A 15,052-nucleotide genomic window follows, 5' to 3' on the forward strand; every position below is an offset into this window, starting at 1 on the left:
CTGGATGAAACCCAGGTAAGGGCTGTTCTTAGGCACGATGCTTCACGGAGTACAGCCTGGATAAAGCCCTTAGCCATGGTATATTGGCCATATACAGTGCCACATCCTCTCAGGCATTATTGCTTTAATATCCAATATTTAATATCCGATATCACAGATGAGACACAAATGTTAATGTGCCACTTTAAGGGCAGGAGGTTACCGTGACAGCGAGGGTCCTCGGTGACCGTGTGGCTGCTTGTGAGATAGAGAATCTAACAGGGGCGGGAGGTTACCGTGACAGCGAGGTCCTCGGTGACAGTGTGGCTGCTTGTGAGATAGAGAATCTAGCAGGGGCGGGAGGTTACCGTGACAGCGAGGGTCCTCGGTGACAGTGTGGCTGCTTGTGAGATAGAGAATCTAACAGGGGCGGGAGGTTACCGTGACAGCGAGGGTCCTCGGTGACAGTGTGGCTGCTTGTGAGATAGAGAATCTAGCAGGGGCGGGAGGTTACCGTGACAGCGAGGCTCCTCGGTGACAGTGTGGCTGCTTGTGAGATAGAGAATCTAACAGGGGCGGGAGGTTACCGTGACAGCGAGGGTCCTCGGTGACAGTGTGGCTGCTTGTGAGATAGAGAATCTAACAGGGGCGGGAGGTTACCGTGACAGCGAGGGTCCTCGGTGACTGTGTGGCTGCTTGTGAGATAGAGAATCTAGCAGGGGCGGGAGGTTACCGTGACAGCAAGGGTCCTCGGTGACTGTGTGGCTGCCTGTGAGATAGAGAATCTAGCAGGGGCGGGAGGTTACCGTGACAGCGAGGGTCCTCGGTGACAGTGTGGCTGCCTGTGAGATAGAGAATCTAGCAGGGGCGGGAGGTTACCGTGACAGCGAGGGTCCTCGGTGACAGTGTGGCTGCCTGTGAGATAGAGAATCTAGCAGGGGCGGGAGGTTACCGTGACAGCGAGGGTCCTCGGTGACTGTGTGGCTGCTTGTGAGATAGAGAATCTAGCAGGGGCGGGAGGTTACCGTGACAGCGAGGGTCCTCGGTGACAGTGTGGCTGCCTGTGAGATAGAGAATCTAGCAGGGGATGTGTCTTCCCTAGCAGGGGAATCAAACTCAAACATTGAAAAGCAACCTAGGCTGTGAGCAAAACTATGTAAATAGCCAAGAAATGTAATGCCCGGGGTGTAGGGGAGGAAGGAGTCAGAGAGTTCAGGGAGTTCAGAGGGGAGGAAAAGATCAGTGGCAGCTAGCCGGTGAAGACGACCGCCGAACGGGAAGCGGAGCCACCGTCGGTAGGAGTCGTGACAAGAAACACAAAGATAGTCTTACTTTTGAGTAAATTAGATCAAATTTTATGCCTGTGCACAGCACTTCTAAAAATGAATCTTTGTCACTTCAACTGCCGTGCACACAACTCCCCAGCCAGGCAGTGTTGCTGCGTGTCACGCGAGCTGGGACATTAAAGCAATAAGGCCTGAGGGGGTGTGGTGTATGGTGAAGTGCCTGGACACAGCCCTTAGCCATGGTATATTGACCATATACCACAAACCTCCAAGGTGTCTTATTGCTTAACCACCTGCCAACGTGAAATAGACATCTTACCCACCAATGCCAAAATGTACCTGCATTTGGTGGGTGGCGGGTGTTAATGTTAGGCCCTGATTGCAGTCAATGAGAAAAGTTGAGTGACAACCAAATTGACGAGTATAGTGTATTCGTGCATCACTACGGCCTTCCTGAGAACTAGACAGGACCTACTATGTTAGGAAGATAGGGCTACTTCTTAAGAATGTGTGGCTGGAAGTTGGCCAGCATGCTAACCCACAAACCATCTGGTTTATGTTTCCTCATCTCGAATCGAGGATCTTGACAGATACTATTTTTAAACTTCTTAATTTGGGCCGTTGCCCATTCCACGCTTCTCTTTGTTATCTCCACATCTGGTTCTGGTTTTGGTAGGTTGGACTAAACGGGAGGAATGTTTCATCCAAGGACCATTTCCTCCACATCTTTCTCAATGAGAAACCCTTTGTCTGCCATGAGCCCATCACCTGATTTATGATTTGGTTTTTAAAAATGTGCACAAGTAATTAGAGTGATCATAAGTAAAGCCAGTTTTTTGGAGACGCTGCTGCTATTTACTGACTCTGACGTTAACAGTTTCCTGAATTATTTTTATTTCTTCTTCTTTAATTAACGAGTCCATTTCCTCTTCCTCCTTTAGAACGTATCTGTTCTTCTTCTAACTGGGGAAAAATACACCAAATGATTTAAACAAGCTGTTGGTGCTTTGTAATAAATGTTCTTTTGCAGCTCCCACTATTGGAGACAACAGAGCCCTCCTCCTCCTCCTCCTCCTCCTCCTCCTCCTCCTCCTCCTCCTCCTCCTCCAACCCGATTGATGAGTTCCCAAACAGCTGTTTCACTACACTTCTGAATGAGATGTATTCTAACAGTGATATGATCTCCCAGTCTGAAGTAGAGGCACTGGACAACGAGAAGATGAGTGTCAACCTACTGATGCTTATGTCGAGACATTGCAGTCAATGAGAAAAGTTGAGTGACAACCAAATTGACGAGTATAGTGTATACCCCCTCCCTGTTGTGCAGAAGGTCACTGCTTCAATGTCAGATTGAGGCAAAGACAGGTCCTACTGTGTTAGGAAGATACGGCTACTTCTTAAGAATGTGTGACTGGAAGTTGGCCAGCATGCTAACCCACATCTGGTTTATGGTTCCTCATCTGGAATTGGTTGTCACTCAATTATGTTCTCCCGGTCTGAAGCAGAGGCACTGGACAAGGAGAATGCCATGGATGTAGAATGTAGAGCGACAACAACAACATGGCGTCTGCTCCCAGTACTCTACTTCATCCTCCTTTTTCCCCTTTCTTTTTCACTCCTTCTTTCTCCCCAATTTCGTGGTGTCCAATTTTGTTAGTAGTTACAGTCTTGTCTCATCGCTGCAACTCCCGTACGGACTCCATAGAGGCGAAGATCGAGAGCCATGTGTCCTCCGAAACATAACCCAATCAGGCTGCACTGCTTCTTGACACAATGCCCATCCAACCCGGATGCCAGCCGCACCAATGTGTCGGAGGAAACACCGTACACCTGGCGACCTGGTCAGCGTGCACTGCGCCCGGCCCACCACAGGAGTCGCTAGTGCACGATGAGACAAGGATATCCCTGCTGGCCAAACCCTCCCTAACCCGGACGACAGTGGGCCAATTGTGCGCCGCCCAGTGGGCCTCCTGGTCGCAGCCGGCTGCGACAGAGCCTGGATTTGAACCCAACTTCATCCTCTTTTAAGAGGCTGTGCTCCAGGGTAGCAGACTGACAGCCTTGCCACCAGCATGCAGAAGAAAAAGACCGTGCAGACCAAGCCGATGAAGAGAGGCCTGGAGCTTGAGACGGTTGCAGCAGCACTGTACATTGAAGTCACTGGGCACAAAGTGTTCCCATGTAGCTTTGTTGTCAACCCTCATGCCCCCCATTTAGGCACATCTCCTGACTGGAAAGTCCAGAGGAATAAAGTGCCCAGACCAAGTCAGGGGTTGTAAATACCTCCGTCAAAGAGCTGATGGTACCTATGCTCTCAAACCTAAACAAGAGTACCATTACCAAATTATAGGACAAATGGGAATCACAGGGATGCCGCGGTGTGATTTATTTGTCATGTGTAAAAATGACTCAACTAGAGCGTGTCCACTTTAATGCAGAAAAGTGGGAGAGCATGAAAAGCCAGCTGGACTGCTTCTTTTTTAATGAATCATTCTGTAATTATCACAACTCAGGATATGACCCAGGGGGAAGCGGATGGTTCAATTCTCAGATGATTTATTATCTTATTGAAATAGGGTCATGTAAAGGACAGGTCAAGATCAGGCATAGGTTCATAATCCAAGGCAGAGTCAATCAGGGACAGAGCGGCAGGTAGGCTCAGGGTCAGGACAAAGGGCTGTGAGACAGAGGTTTAATCGTAGACACATGGAAAGTGGGATGTATACAAAGGGTGCGGGGCAACAGAAGGCGAACAACAGTGGGGATAAGGACTTTAGAGATGGGGAAAGAGCCAATAAAGCGGAGGGAAGGTTTGCGGAACTCCCCCCATTGGACAGATCCTGAGTGGAGAGCCATATCCTCTGCCTGTCGCCGATACATGGAGGTGGGCTTAAAAAGAGCGGACCCGGCTTTCTACCAGGTACGCCGACAGCGGCGGACGAACATCTGGGCCGAGGGTATGCTGATTTCTTCCTCTTGCTCGGGGAAGAGTGAGGCTGGTAACCCAAGGAAGACTCAAAGGGCGAGAGACCAGTGCCCGAGCAGGGAAGGGTGTTGCAGGCATACTCCACCCACATGAGTTGCTGGCTCCAGGTGATTGGGTTGGCAGATACGAGGCAACAAAGAGTCGTCTCCAGGTCCTGATTGGCATGCTCTGAATGGCCGTTAGATTGGGGATGAAACCCGGTGGACAGGCTGGCCAATGACCAATTGAGGGTGCAGAACGTCTTCCAGAACCGGGATGAGAACTGAGGATCACAATCAGAGACCATGTTGACTGAACGTCCATGGATCCGGAAGACCATGAGCTGAGCCGTCTCCTTGACTAAGGGTAACTTTGGAAGGCGAATGAAATGGGCGGCTTTGGAAAACCTATCCACTACCGTAAGGATGTTGCTGTTGCCATTGGACGGAGGGAGACCAGTGACAAAGTCCAGTGATATATGGGACCAGGGGTGGTGAGGAAAATGGAGTGGTTGAAGGAGACCTGCTGCAGCTTGCCGCAGAGTCTTATTCAGCGCACACACAATGCAGGAAGCTACAAATGTGGAGGCGTCAGTAAGTATGGTGGGCCACCAAAACCGTTGTCAGGGGAAAACCATGATCCATCAGGAGTCGTGATGGCAGATAAGATTAGAGGAATAAGCCCATTCCAGGACTGGGGGCCGAGCAGAATATGGGACAAACAACTGGTTAGCCGCGCCCGGTTAAACAGCTGGGAACACTACGCCTTGCGGACCAGGATCTCGATGCTCCAGACGAGTATAGCTGCCAGACAGGACGAAGGAGGAATTTACCCTGCAGCCATAGAGTTCTCAATGTACCCATCCATGGTCTTGGTCTCTGGACCAGACAAGGAATAAAGCCGCCCCCGAGGCTGTGTGGTACCCGGGAGGAGGTCAATGGCACAGTCGTAGGGTCGAAGCGGAGGAAGAGATGTGGCGCGGGCCTTGCTGAAAACCTCCCGGAAGTCGTGGGAGTCCACGGGAACGGCTAAGAGATCTGAGGCTTTTCCCAAGCCTGCAGGAGGACGTCCAGGGACAGGCTGCACCACCTTGATTCATTCCAAATTTGTTTTTTGGACTCATCACAATAGTCCCTAAATACTTTGAGAAAATATAGTTGATGCATTCAAAGATGGCCCCACTATACCAGTAGATACATATTGCACATATGCTAATATGCTAAAAAATACTTCAAATCTTCTTCTCATGAAACATAAGTCCAAATGACACCAATGGAATGTCGGCCCATGGTACATATCTTAACTTAGTTTGAGAAAAACTGAGGGATTGGTCAAAAGTGATTGACAAATCAAAAATCTGATTTTACGTGTGTATTTAAAGCACTGTAAATTCACTCCACAGTGGCCTTTCAACTTGAAACTTGACATCGCTATCATGGACGTGCCTAAGATTAACTTGGTATTGGTATTGATATCTAACAAAAACAAGGAAACTATTCAAACAAATTATTTGCATATGTAACACTTACGCTCAAAATCATATTTTTCTCATGAATCATACTTCAGAACATAAAGGAATAAGTTCCCACATGATAGAGTACTTGCTTTGTTATCCAACTGATCTTGTGTACTTTTTGTCATCCTGTGAACCCCGTTCATTGCTTCTCGCAGCTATATTTTGTTTGTTTGTTCGTTGCTTATGAAGCACTTTTATATTATGAAAAGCGCTACAGGAGTTTAAGAAATTACAATAATTATTATATGCACTGCACTGCTGTCTGACAGACTTCCAGCAGGGGCTTTCTCGAGTTCACTAGCTAGTAGAGATCTATCTGTCTCCTGTAGCAGTGTTTATATGTGCATGCAAGCAGTTGCCCCTTCACACGGATACCGAGACACACATCAGCATGGCGAGCCGGGAAAGAGCACAGAGTTTTCTTCACTCATCAACAAAAACTAAATTGTCATGCGTAGGATTGCTGCGGGTTTTATTTATTACTTTTATACACACGGCGCAGGCGAACAAACAAGGTGAACAAACATGATTTTTTATTCCTGGCGTGAACAAACATCTTATAGATTTTACTCTCGCTTGGTTGCTAGCAAGGGTGTCACTACTTACCTCTGTGTCGCGAGATAACTTCTTTGGTTAGGTAATTTATTTTTTATTTACACCGTCTCTGGTTTATTGCTTTATGGGTAGCTGTTTACCTACAGTAGCTGGTTACCTACAGTAGCTGGTTACCTACAGTAGCTGGTTACCTACAGTAGCTGGTTACCTACAGTAGTTGGTTACCTACAGTAGTTGGTTACCTACAGTAGCTGTTTACCTACAGTAGCTGGTTACCTACAGTAGTTGGTTACCTACAGTAGCTGGTTACCTACAGTAGTTGGTTACCTACAGTAGCTGGTTACCTACAGTAGCTGGTTACCTACAGTAGCTGGTTACCTACAGTAGTTGTTTACCTACAGTAGTTGGTTACCTACAGTAGCTGGTTACCTACAGTAGCTGGTTACCTACAGTAGCTGGTTACCTACCTACAGTAGTTGGTTACCTACAGTAGCTGGTTACCTACAGTAGCTGGTTACCTACAGTAGCTGGTTACCTACAGTAGCTGGTTACCTACACTACAGTAGCTGGTTACCTACAGTAGCTGGTTACCTACAGTAGCTGGTTACCTACAGTAGCTGGTTACCTACAATGACAGTAGCTGCCAACTCTACACAGAAAACAGTAGCATTTGGTTACCTACAGTAGCTGGTGGGGCCTCTGTACTGACAGTAGCTGGTTACCTACACTATTGAGGGTTACCTACAGTAGCTGGGGCCTACACTACAGTAGCTGGTGACCTACACTACAGTAGCTGGTTACCTACAGTAGTTGGTTACCTACACTACAGTAGCTGGTTACCTACACTACAGTAGCTGGTTACCTACACTACAGTAGCTGGTTGCCTACAGTAGCTGGTTACCTACAGTAGCTGGTTACCTACAGTAGTTGGTTACCTACAGTATTGGTTACCTACAGTAGCTGGTTACCTACAGTAGCTGGTTACCTACAGTAGATGGTTACCTACAGTAGTTGGTTACCTACAATGAACTTGCCAACTCAACACAGAAAACAAACATTTGTATTGAGGGTGGGGTAGGGGTGGGGTGGGGCCTCTGTATTGAGTGGGGTGGGGGGGGGGGGTGGGGCCTCTGTATTGAGGGTGGGGTAGGGGGTGGGGCCTCTATTGAGGGTTGAGCGTGGGGCCTCTGTATTGAGGGTGGGGTAGGGGTGGGGCCTCTGTATTGAGTGTGGGGTAGGGGTAGGGTGGGGTCTCTGTATTGAGGGTGGGGTCATGGGGTGGGGTGGGTCCTCACTTCCAAAAGTAGTCTTGATGGGTGGGGTAGGGGTGGGGCCTCTGTATTTGATGGGTAGACATCAGTTTGATTGATTAGGGGTAGGGATGGGGCCTCTGTATTGAGGGTGGGGTAGGGGTGGGGCCTCTGTATTGAGGGTGGGGTGGGGTGGGGCCTCTGTATTGAGGGTGGGGCCTCTGTATTGAGGTGGGGTAGGGGTGGGGTGGGGCCTCTCAATTGAGGGTGGGGTAAACTTGGGGTGCTCCCCTACTGTCAATGCATGTTTCTGGGGTAGGGGTAAATGGGGCCTCTAGTCCTGCACCACTTGAGGGTGGGGTAGGGGTGGGGCCTCTGTATTGAGGGTGGGGTCAGGGGTGGGGCCTCTGTATTGAGGGTGGGGTAGGGTTCAGGTACCCTCTGCCTACCTTCTCAGCCTGGGGCCTCTGTATTGAGGGTGGGGCCTCTGCCTATTGCCTAGGGTGGGGTAGGGTTGGGCCTGGGGCCTCTGTATTCAGCGTGGGGCCTCTGCCTATTCAGGGTGGGGTAGGGGTGGGGCCTCTGTATTGAGGGTGGGGTAGGGGTGGGGCCTCTGTATTGAGCGTGGGGCCTCTGTATTGAGGGTGGGGTAGAGGTGGGGCCTCTGTATTGAGGGTGGGGTAGGGGTGGGGCCTCTGTATTGAGGGCACAACATTGGAATAGTAATTTAAACAGTAAAAATGTATTGTCTTTTTAATGTGGCCTGAACACAACCAGTCATGATATTAAAATCTGATTGTCAAACAAATCACTTCCAAAAGTAGTCTACCTGTGCATGTTCCTCCACTCCAAAACAATTCCAGCATCCAAACTGCCATTTGATGATTGGAAATAGACATCAGTTTGATTGATTAGACATTAGACATTGATTAGACCTTCATTAATTAATATGTCTTGCTGACAAATGTACCTTTTTTTTTTCTTGTAGCCTGAAAAGTCAGGACTCCTGAAATGGGGCTGAAACTTGACTTTGTGTGTTAAGGGACGGTCACCCTAACACACAAAGTCAATTCACTAGACTAGGCAACAGTGTGTATTATTAAAACAGGCCTACCGTTAGCCCGTGTGTTGCAGTAAAAACATTCAAATAGGTTGGTAAACTTCCTGTACGCTCCCCTATACTTTCAATGCATGTTTCTGAAAAAGGTGGGTAAATGGCGTTGACCCTCCACTAGTCCTGCACCACTTCCGGTAAGCCTACCCTCACAGCCTAGCTTCTCAGCCTAGCTTCTCAGCCTACCTTCTCAGCCTACCTTCTCAGCCTACCTTCTCAGCCTAGCTTCTCAGCCTAGCTTCTCAGCCTAGCTTCTCAGCCTACCTTCTCAGCCTACCTTCTCAGCCTACCTTCTCAGCCTATTTTGGCCATTTTTCCCACAGCTGAAACAGCTTTTTTCTGTAATCTAGAACCAAGATATTTTTCTGCATATCTAAGTATACCTCTTGTCTCCTTCCTGTCTGGCGTTTCTGTTTTTTTTTCTTCTTCATGAATCTAAATATGCATCTCTCCTCAAATCTGGATAAAAGATTGAAAGGAATGTGAGTCTTATTTAGTTATTGCTTGCTTTTCTAAAGTCGACCAACCTTGCCAGCTAAGATTGTTAGACAAGCTAGATGGTGATCTGTGATTCATCACTCCAGAGAACGTGTTTCCACTGCTCCAGAGTACAATGGTGGTGAGCTTTACACCACTCCAGCCGACGGTTGGCATTGTGCATGGTGATCTTAGGCTTGTGTGAGGCTGCTCTGCCATGGAAACCCATTTCATGAAGCTCCAGACGAACAGTTCTTATGTTGACGTTGCTTCCAGAGGCAGTTTGGAACGCGGTAGTGAGTTTTGCAACTGAGGACAGATACATTTTTTTGATGGGTTTCAGCATTCTGCTGTTCTTTTTTGTGCTTCTACACCTGCGTTGCTCTGCTGTTTGGGGTTTTAGGCTGAGGGTTTCTGTACAGAACTTTGAAATATCAGCGGAAGTAAGAAGGGCTTTATAAATACATTTGTTGTGAACTTGTGTGGCCTACCACTTCGAGGCTGAGTCTTTGTTGCTCCTAGACGTTTCCACTTCACAATAACAGCGCTTATAGTTGACCGGCTGAGTTCTAGCAGGAACAAATTTGACGAACTGACTTGTTGGAAAGGTGGCATCCTATGGCAGGGCCACGTTGAAAGTCACTGAGCTCTTCAGTACGAGCCGTTCTACTGCCAATGTTTGTCTATGGAGATTCCATGGTGTGGCTGAAATAGCCAAATCCACTCATTTGAAGGAGTGTCCACATACTTTGGTGTGTGTATATATAGCGTAATTCGATATTAAACTGATTTATGGCAGTAGGTCGATTATGGCATTAGTCATGTAAACGCCTTACTCCTGCTTATCTTAATCATTGTGAGGTCATAATCGAAGTAAGCTGATTTAAAACACCTGCTTTTCTGAGAAGTATTTCGCCATGTAAACGCGGCTTAATCGTCGCTCCGGCGGTGTATTTGATCTGTGCATTTGACACATTACATTTACATTTAAGTCATTTAGCAGACGCTCTTATCCAGAGCGACTTACACCACTGGGTATAGCGCAAGCCTCCCTCTTATGCGCGAGTGAAATTAGTTTGGAAAAGCTGAAAGAATGCATCACATACATAGTTTTTACATTAAAAACGATATATATCCAAAAAGTCTTTGCAAAAAAATCACACGGTCGCTGACTGGTACAGTACAATGTTTTATTTTGATTGGAGATTTTCTGCATTTATAAACAGAAAGTCCCATCAACCTGATATTTAGATGTGCCCATGGAAACAGGATTATTAGGGAAATCATTCTTCTTGCAAAGCATGTAAATGTTAAAAAAACAAAACAATTATTCTAACCTGACTATCCACAATAAGCGCATTATTGTGTGCATGTGCTCAATGATAGCCTGAAACGGCATCTTCGTAGCTTGTTATGAGGATGTGAGATTGAGAACCTATCTGGGCTAAAGCTAACTTCCTGCCATTGGTAGGTGGCTAGTAGTGTTGCATAGGTGGAAAAAAATATATATATATATTGTGATGCCTCTGACGGGAAGAGAGAAAGTCATGTATCTACTGAATACCAGTTAGTCCTTCATTTAAGATGTGTTGTAGACTTGTTTAGGCGTATGGGTGTGATTCACGGTATGGTGTGATGCACACAGGTGTATCACACCACTGGGTAGGGGGCGTGTTCCTTGCCCTCGACACTGTGTGTGTCATCAGCCTGTCAGGATAACAACAGCAGTGAGTCATGTTGAGTTAGAGAAGCAGCTGCAGAGGAGCAGATCATCTCGGTCCTAACTGGTTTCATGTAATGAGTGGTGTGACAATTCATTTCCTCATTGTTGAATTTGTCATTGACTTGTCATTAAATAGGAATAGCTATTTCTTTTAAAAATGTTATTGTCAACGTAGGCCTAATGTGGTTAATAACTCCTCAGTATTACTGTAATGAGTAGGCTGTCATAGCCCTGTCAGAGATCTCTGGGCTCGGTAGCCTGGGTTGTTCCTCTGCAGTCTGTACACTAGAACAGAACGTAATGAAGAACACAGACCTGACGATTGTTGTTGTTCCTTCTGAGAGGTCTCTTACGTCACTATGAATGCTGCGCTGTTTCTGTTCTTGATTTGGATAATGCAAACCATTGTCTGGGCTGAGGTCTGAGGCTGGGCTGAGGCTGGGCTGAGGCTGGGCTGAGGCTGGGCTGAGGTCTGAGGCTGGGCTTAGGTCTGAGGCTGGGCTTAGGTCTGAGGCTGGGCTTAGGTCTGAGGCTGGGCTTAGGTCTGAGGCTGGGCTGAGGTCTGAGGCTGGGCTGAGGTCTGAGCTGAGGTCTGAGGCCGGGCTGAGGTCTGAGGCTGGGCTGAGGTCTGAGGCCGGGCTGAGGTCTGAGGCTGGGCTGAGGTCTGAGGCCGGGCTGAGGTCTGAGGCTGGGCTTAGGTCTGAGGCTGGGCTGAGGTCTGAGATGAGGTCTGAGGCTGGGCTGAGGTCTGAGCTGAGGTCTGAGGCCGGGCTGAGGTCTGAGGCCGGGCTGAGGTCTGAGGCCGGGCTGAGGTCTGAGAGTGAGTTCATTGTCTTGCTGTTGCTAGCACATTTGTCCTGGGATATAAACATTGGATTTTTATTTTACCTGAAATGCACAAGGTCCTCTACTCCGACAATCAATCCACACATAAAACAGTCAACCGACTCATTTCTAGTCATCTCTCCTCCTTCCAGGATTCTTCTTCTTCTTTGGAGTTTATATGGCGATTGGCAACTGACTTTCACAATAAGGTGCATTACCACCACCGACCTCAGTTCATCTTTCAATCACCCACGTGGATATACAGTTGAAGTCGGAAGTTTACACCGTAGCCAAATACATTTAAACTCAGTTTTCACAATTCCAGATGTTTAATCCTAGTAAAAACTCAGTCTTAGGTCAAAATGTTTGGTTTTTCAGAGTCAGTAGAAAGGCTTCTTTAGTGTCCTAAGTTCATAACTGTGACCTTAATTGCCTACCGTCTGTAAGCTGTTTGTGTCTTAACGACCGTTCCACAGGTGCATGTTCATTCATTGTTTATGGTTCATTGAACAAGCATTGGGAAACAGTGTTTAAACCCTTTACAATGAAGATCTGTGATGTTATTTGGATTTTTATGAATTATCTTTGAAAGACAGGGTCCTGAAAAAGGGACGCTTCTTGTTCTCTGGTCCCCTGGTCTCTGCTCCCCTGGTCTCTGCTCCCCTGGTCTCTGGTCCCCTGGTCTCTGGTCCCCTGGTCTCTGGTCCCCTGGTCTCTGCTCCCCTGGTCTCTGCTCCCCTGGTCCCCTGGTCCCCTGGTGTCTGCTCCGCTGGTCTCTGCTCCCCTGGTCTCTGGTCCCCTGGTCTCTGGTCCCCTGGTGTCTGCTCCCCTGGTCTCTGATCCCCTGGTCCCCTGGTGTCTGCTCCCCTGGTCTCTGCTCCCCTGGTCTCTGGTCCCCTGGTCTCTGGTCCCCTGGTCTCTGGTCCCCTGGTCTCTGGTCCCCTGGTCTCTGGTCCCCTGGTGTCTGCTCCCCTGGTCTCTGGTCCCCTGGTCTCTGGTCCCCTGGTCTCTGGTCCCCTGGTCTCTGGTCCCCTGGTGTCTGCTCCCCTGGTCCCCTGGTCCCCTGGTCTCTGCTCCCCTGGTCCCCTGGTGTCTGGTCCCCTGGTCTCTGGTCCCCTGGTCTCTGCTCCCCTGGTCCCCTGGTGTCTGGTCCCCTGGTCTCTGCTCCCCTGGTCCCCTGGTGTCTGGTCCCCTGGTCTCTGGTCCCCTGGTCCCCTGGTCTCTGCTCCCCTGGTATCTGCTCCCCTGGTCTCTGCTCCCCTGCTCCCCTGGTCTCTGCTCCCCTGCTCCCCTGGTCTCTGGTCCCCTGCTCCCCTGGTCCCCTGCTCCTCTGGTCCCCTGGTCCCCTGGTATCTGGTCCCCTGGTATCCCCTGGTATCTGGTCCCCTGGTCTGAAGTAGTGTACTGTAAGGGAACAGGGTGCCACTTGGGACACTGTCTGCATGTCTGATACAGATCCATCTCCAGCAGCCTGGTCTCATAGATTAGACGTAACATAGTAAACATAAATATACACTCAATTAGTATGATATGTTACATAAGACCGATGGTTACTTAACGCAAACATCTAGCAACCCAAACGTTGCGAGTTTGAATCTCCTCACGAACAACTTTAGCATTTTGGTTACTTAGAAACTTCTCAACTACTTACACTTTTTTTGTTTGCTACTTTGCAACTACTTAACATGTTAGCTAACCTTTCCCCTAACCGTTTCATCATATCTTTTGTAAATTTGTAATGTAATACCAAATGGGTGATGGACATCCACAATTTAATACATACCATACGAAATGAAACATATCATACTACCATAACGTAACATATTGTATTTACATACTGAATAATAGGAAATGCTTTGAGACCAGGTTTCTTCCAGGGAGCTAGTAGTTATTGTCCAAATGGAAGTGACATGTAACTCCTGACTCATTTGAAGTATTATTCCTCTGTGTTCACAGCGTTCATACAGTCAGACACAATCCTGGAGGTGCTACACTTTGGAGAAGGAGGTCTCTTACAGGTAAACCACAGTTCATCTCTTTAACCAGTTAACCTTTTTGTGAAAACACTCGTTACTTTCCTGACTGGAGGCTCCCTCTGTTTGTCCTGGCTCAGTAAAGCTGTCTGTTATTGTGTAGTAGGTTGACTAGTTGGTATAGAAACAGAGCCAGGGCTGCCTCCCAAAGGAGCCCTATCCTTTGCCTGCCTACCTAGACTCCTGGCTCCGGCCAAACGCAACACCACGTTAGTTACTTCTCATCAATGAGTCTGGATCTGAGTTACGTCTCTGTTCGTCCACCGAATGCGGACACATTCAGGGCCGTCTGATTGGTCCAGAAACCGATGGGTTGGGCCAGAGCCAGAACACGTGGGTAAAGCGGTAGTTTGAAAATGTGTCATTGGCTTTGATACTCTGATTGGTTAGAGACGAACCAATCACTGATGACTATGTTTAGTACAACGACACTCGTCACCACAAACTACTTCGACGATGGCAGTCTCAGACTGGAGCATTCTTTGGACCAGAGCACTATGGGCACTACATAGGGAATAGGGTGCGATTAAGGACCAGCTGTATTTCCCATTTCTTCTATCCTGCTGGCATGGGGTGCTTCCCAAATGGCATCCTATGCTCTATATAGTACACTACTTTTGACCAGAGAGTTCTGGGCACTATATAGAGAATAGGGTGCAATTTGGGACGTAGGCATGGCTTAATTTTGACCATCAGGAAGAAGCACTGATATATAGTAGATCACACTGGATTTAGTTCACTTGGCAGCTTCCTACACACTCCCCACTCATTCATACAGAAGGATACTCACTTTCACAGATGAATGTATACTGACTCAGAGAGATGCCCTGCCAGTGGGGAATACTGCTGATATACAGGCTCTAAAGATGTTTTTATGTTCATACAGTACTGTTTCACACCCTCACACTAAAATATATCTTCCTTGTCATAATACATTCTCCTGATAAAAAAAAAACACAAAAAAACCTTGTTTTGCATTTTTAACAAACTTTTTCAGAAGTTTTACTTAAACATATCATGATTGTTTTCTTCTCTTTGCAGACAGAGTTTGACTGTGATCTAAGTTTATATAATCGAAAAAGGTAAGTTGTTTATTTTTGGCTTCTTCAAATCAAATGTCCTGCCCCCCCTCCCCTACATTATCCAGTTGGACTACAAACAGACAGATCTCTGCATGTGTTTCACATTAGGAAGGCCAATGCTTGGTACTGGAGTTGTGAATCTGTAATTAGATAAATTACCTGACGCACGGACAGCCTTTACAAAAAAACATATTGCAGTTTTGAAACTGCAGTAACTGAATACTGGTGCAGACCTTCAGCTTTAATT

General features: G+C 47.6%; 1 protein-coding gene across 5 annotated transcripts in view; it reads left to right on the forward strand.

Annotated features, from left to right (window-relative positions):
* The first annotated feature begins 6,102 nt into the window (after positions 1–6,102).
* Positions 6,103–15,052, forward strand: part of tmem131 (transmembrane protein 131) — an 80,561-nt gene continuing 71,611 nt past the window's right edge. For all 5 annotated transcript variants that reach the window (XM_046299617.1, XM_046299624.1, XM_046299630.1 and 2 more), the window contains exons 1-3: positions 6,103–6,261; positions 13,647–13,708; positions 14,765–14,805. In XM_046299617.1, the coding sequence (XP_046155573.1) occupies positions 6,138–6,261; positions 13,647–13,708; positions 14,765–14,805 (227 nt within the window). In that variant the 5' untranslated portion in view covers positions 6,103–6,137. The remainder of the gene's footprint in view (positions 6,262–13,646; positions 13,709–14,764; positions 14,806–15,052) is intronic.

Source organism: Oncorhynchus gorbuscha, linkage group LG02, assembly GCF_021184085.1.
Source record: "Oncorhynchus gorbuscha isolate QuinsamMale2020 ecotype Even-year linkage group LG02, OgorEven_v1.0, whole genome shotgun sequence".
NCBI lineage: Eukaryota > Metazoa > Chordata > Actinopteri > Salmoniformes > Salmonidae > Oncorhynchus > Oncorhynchus gorbuscha.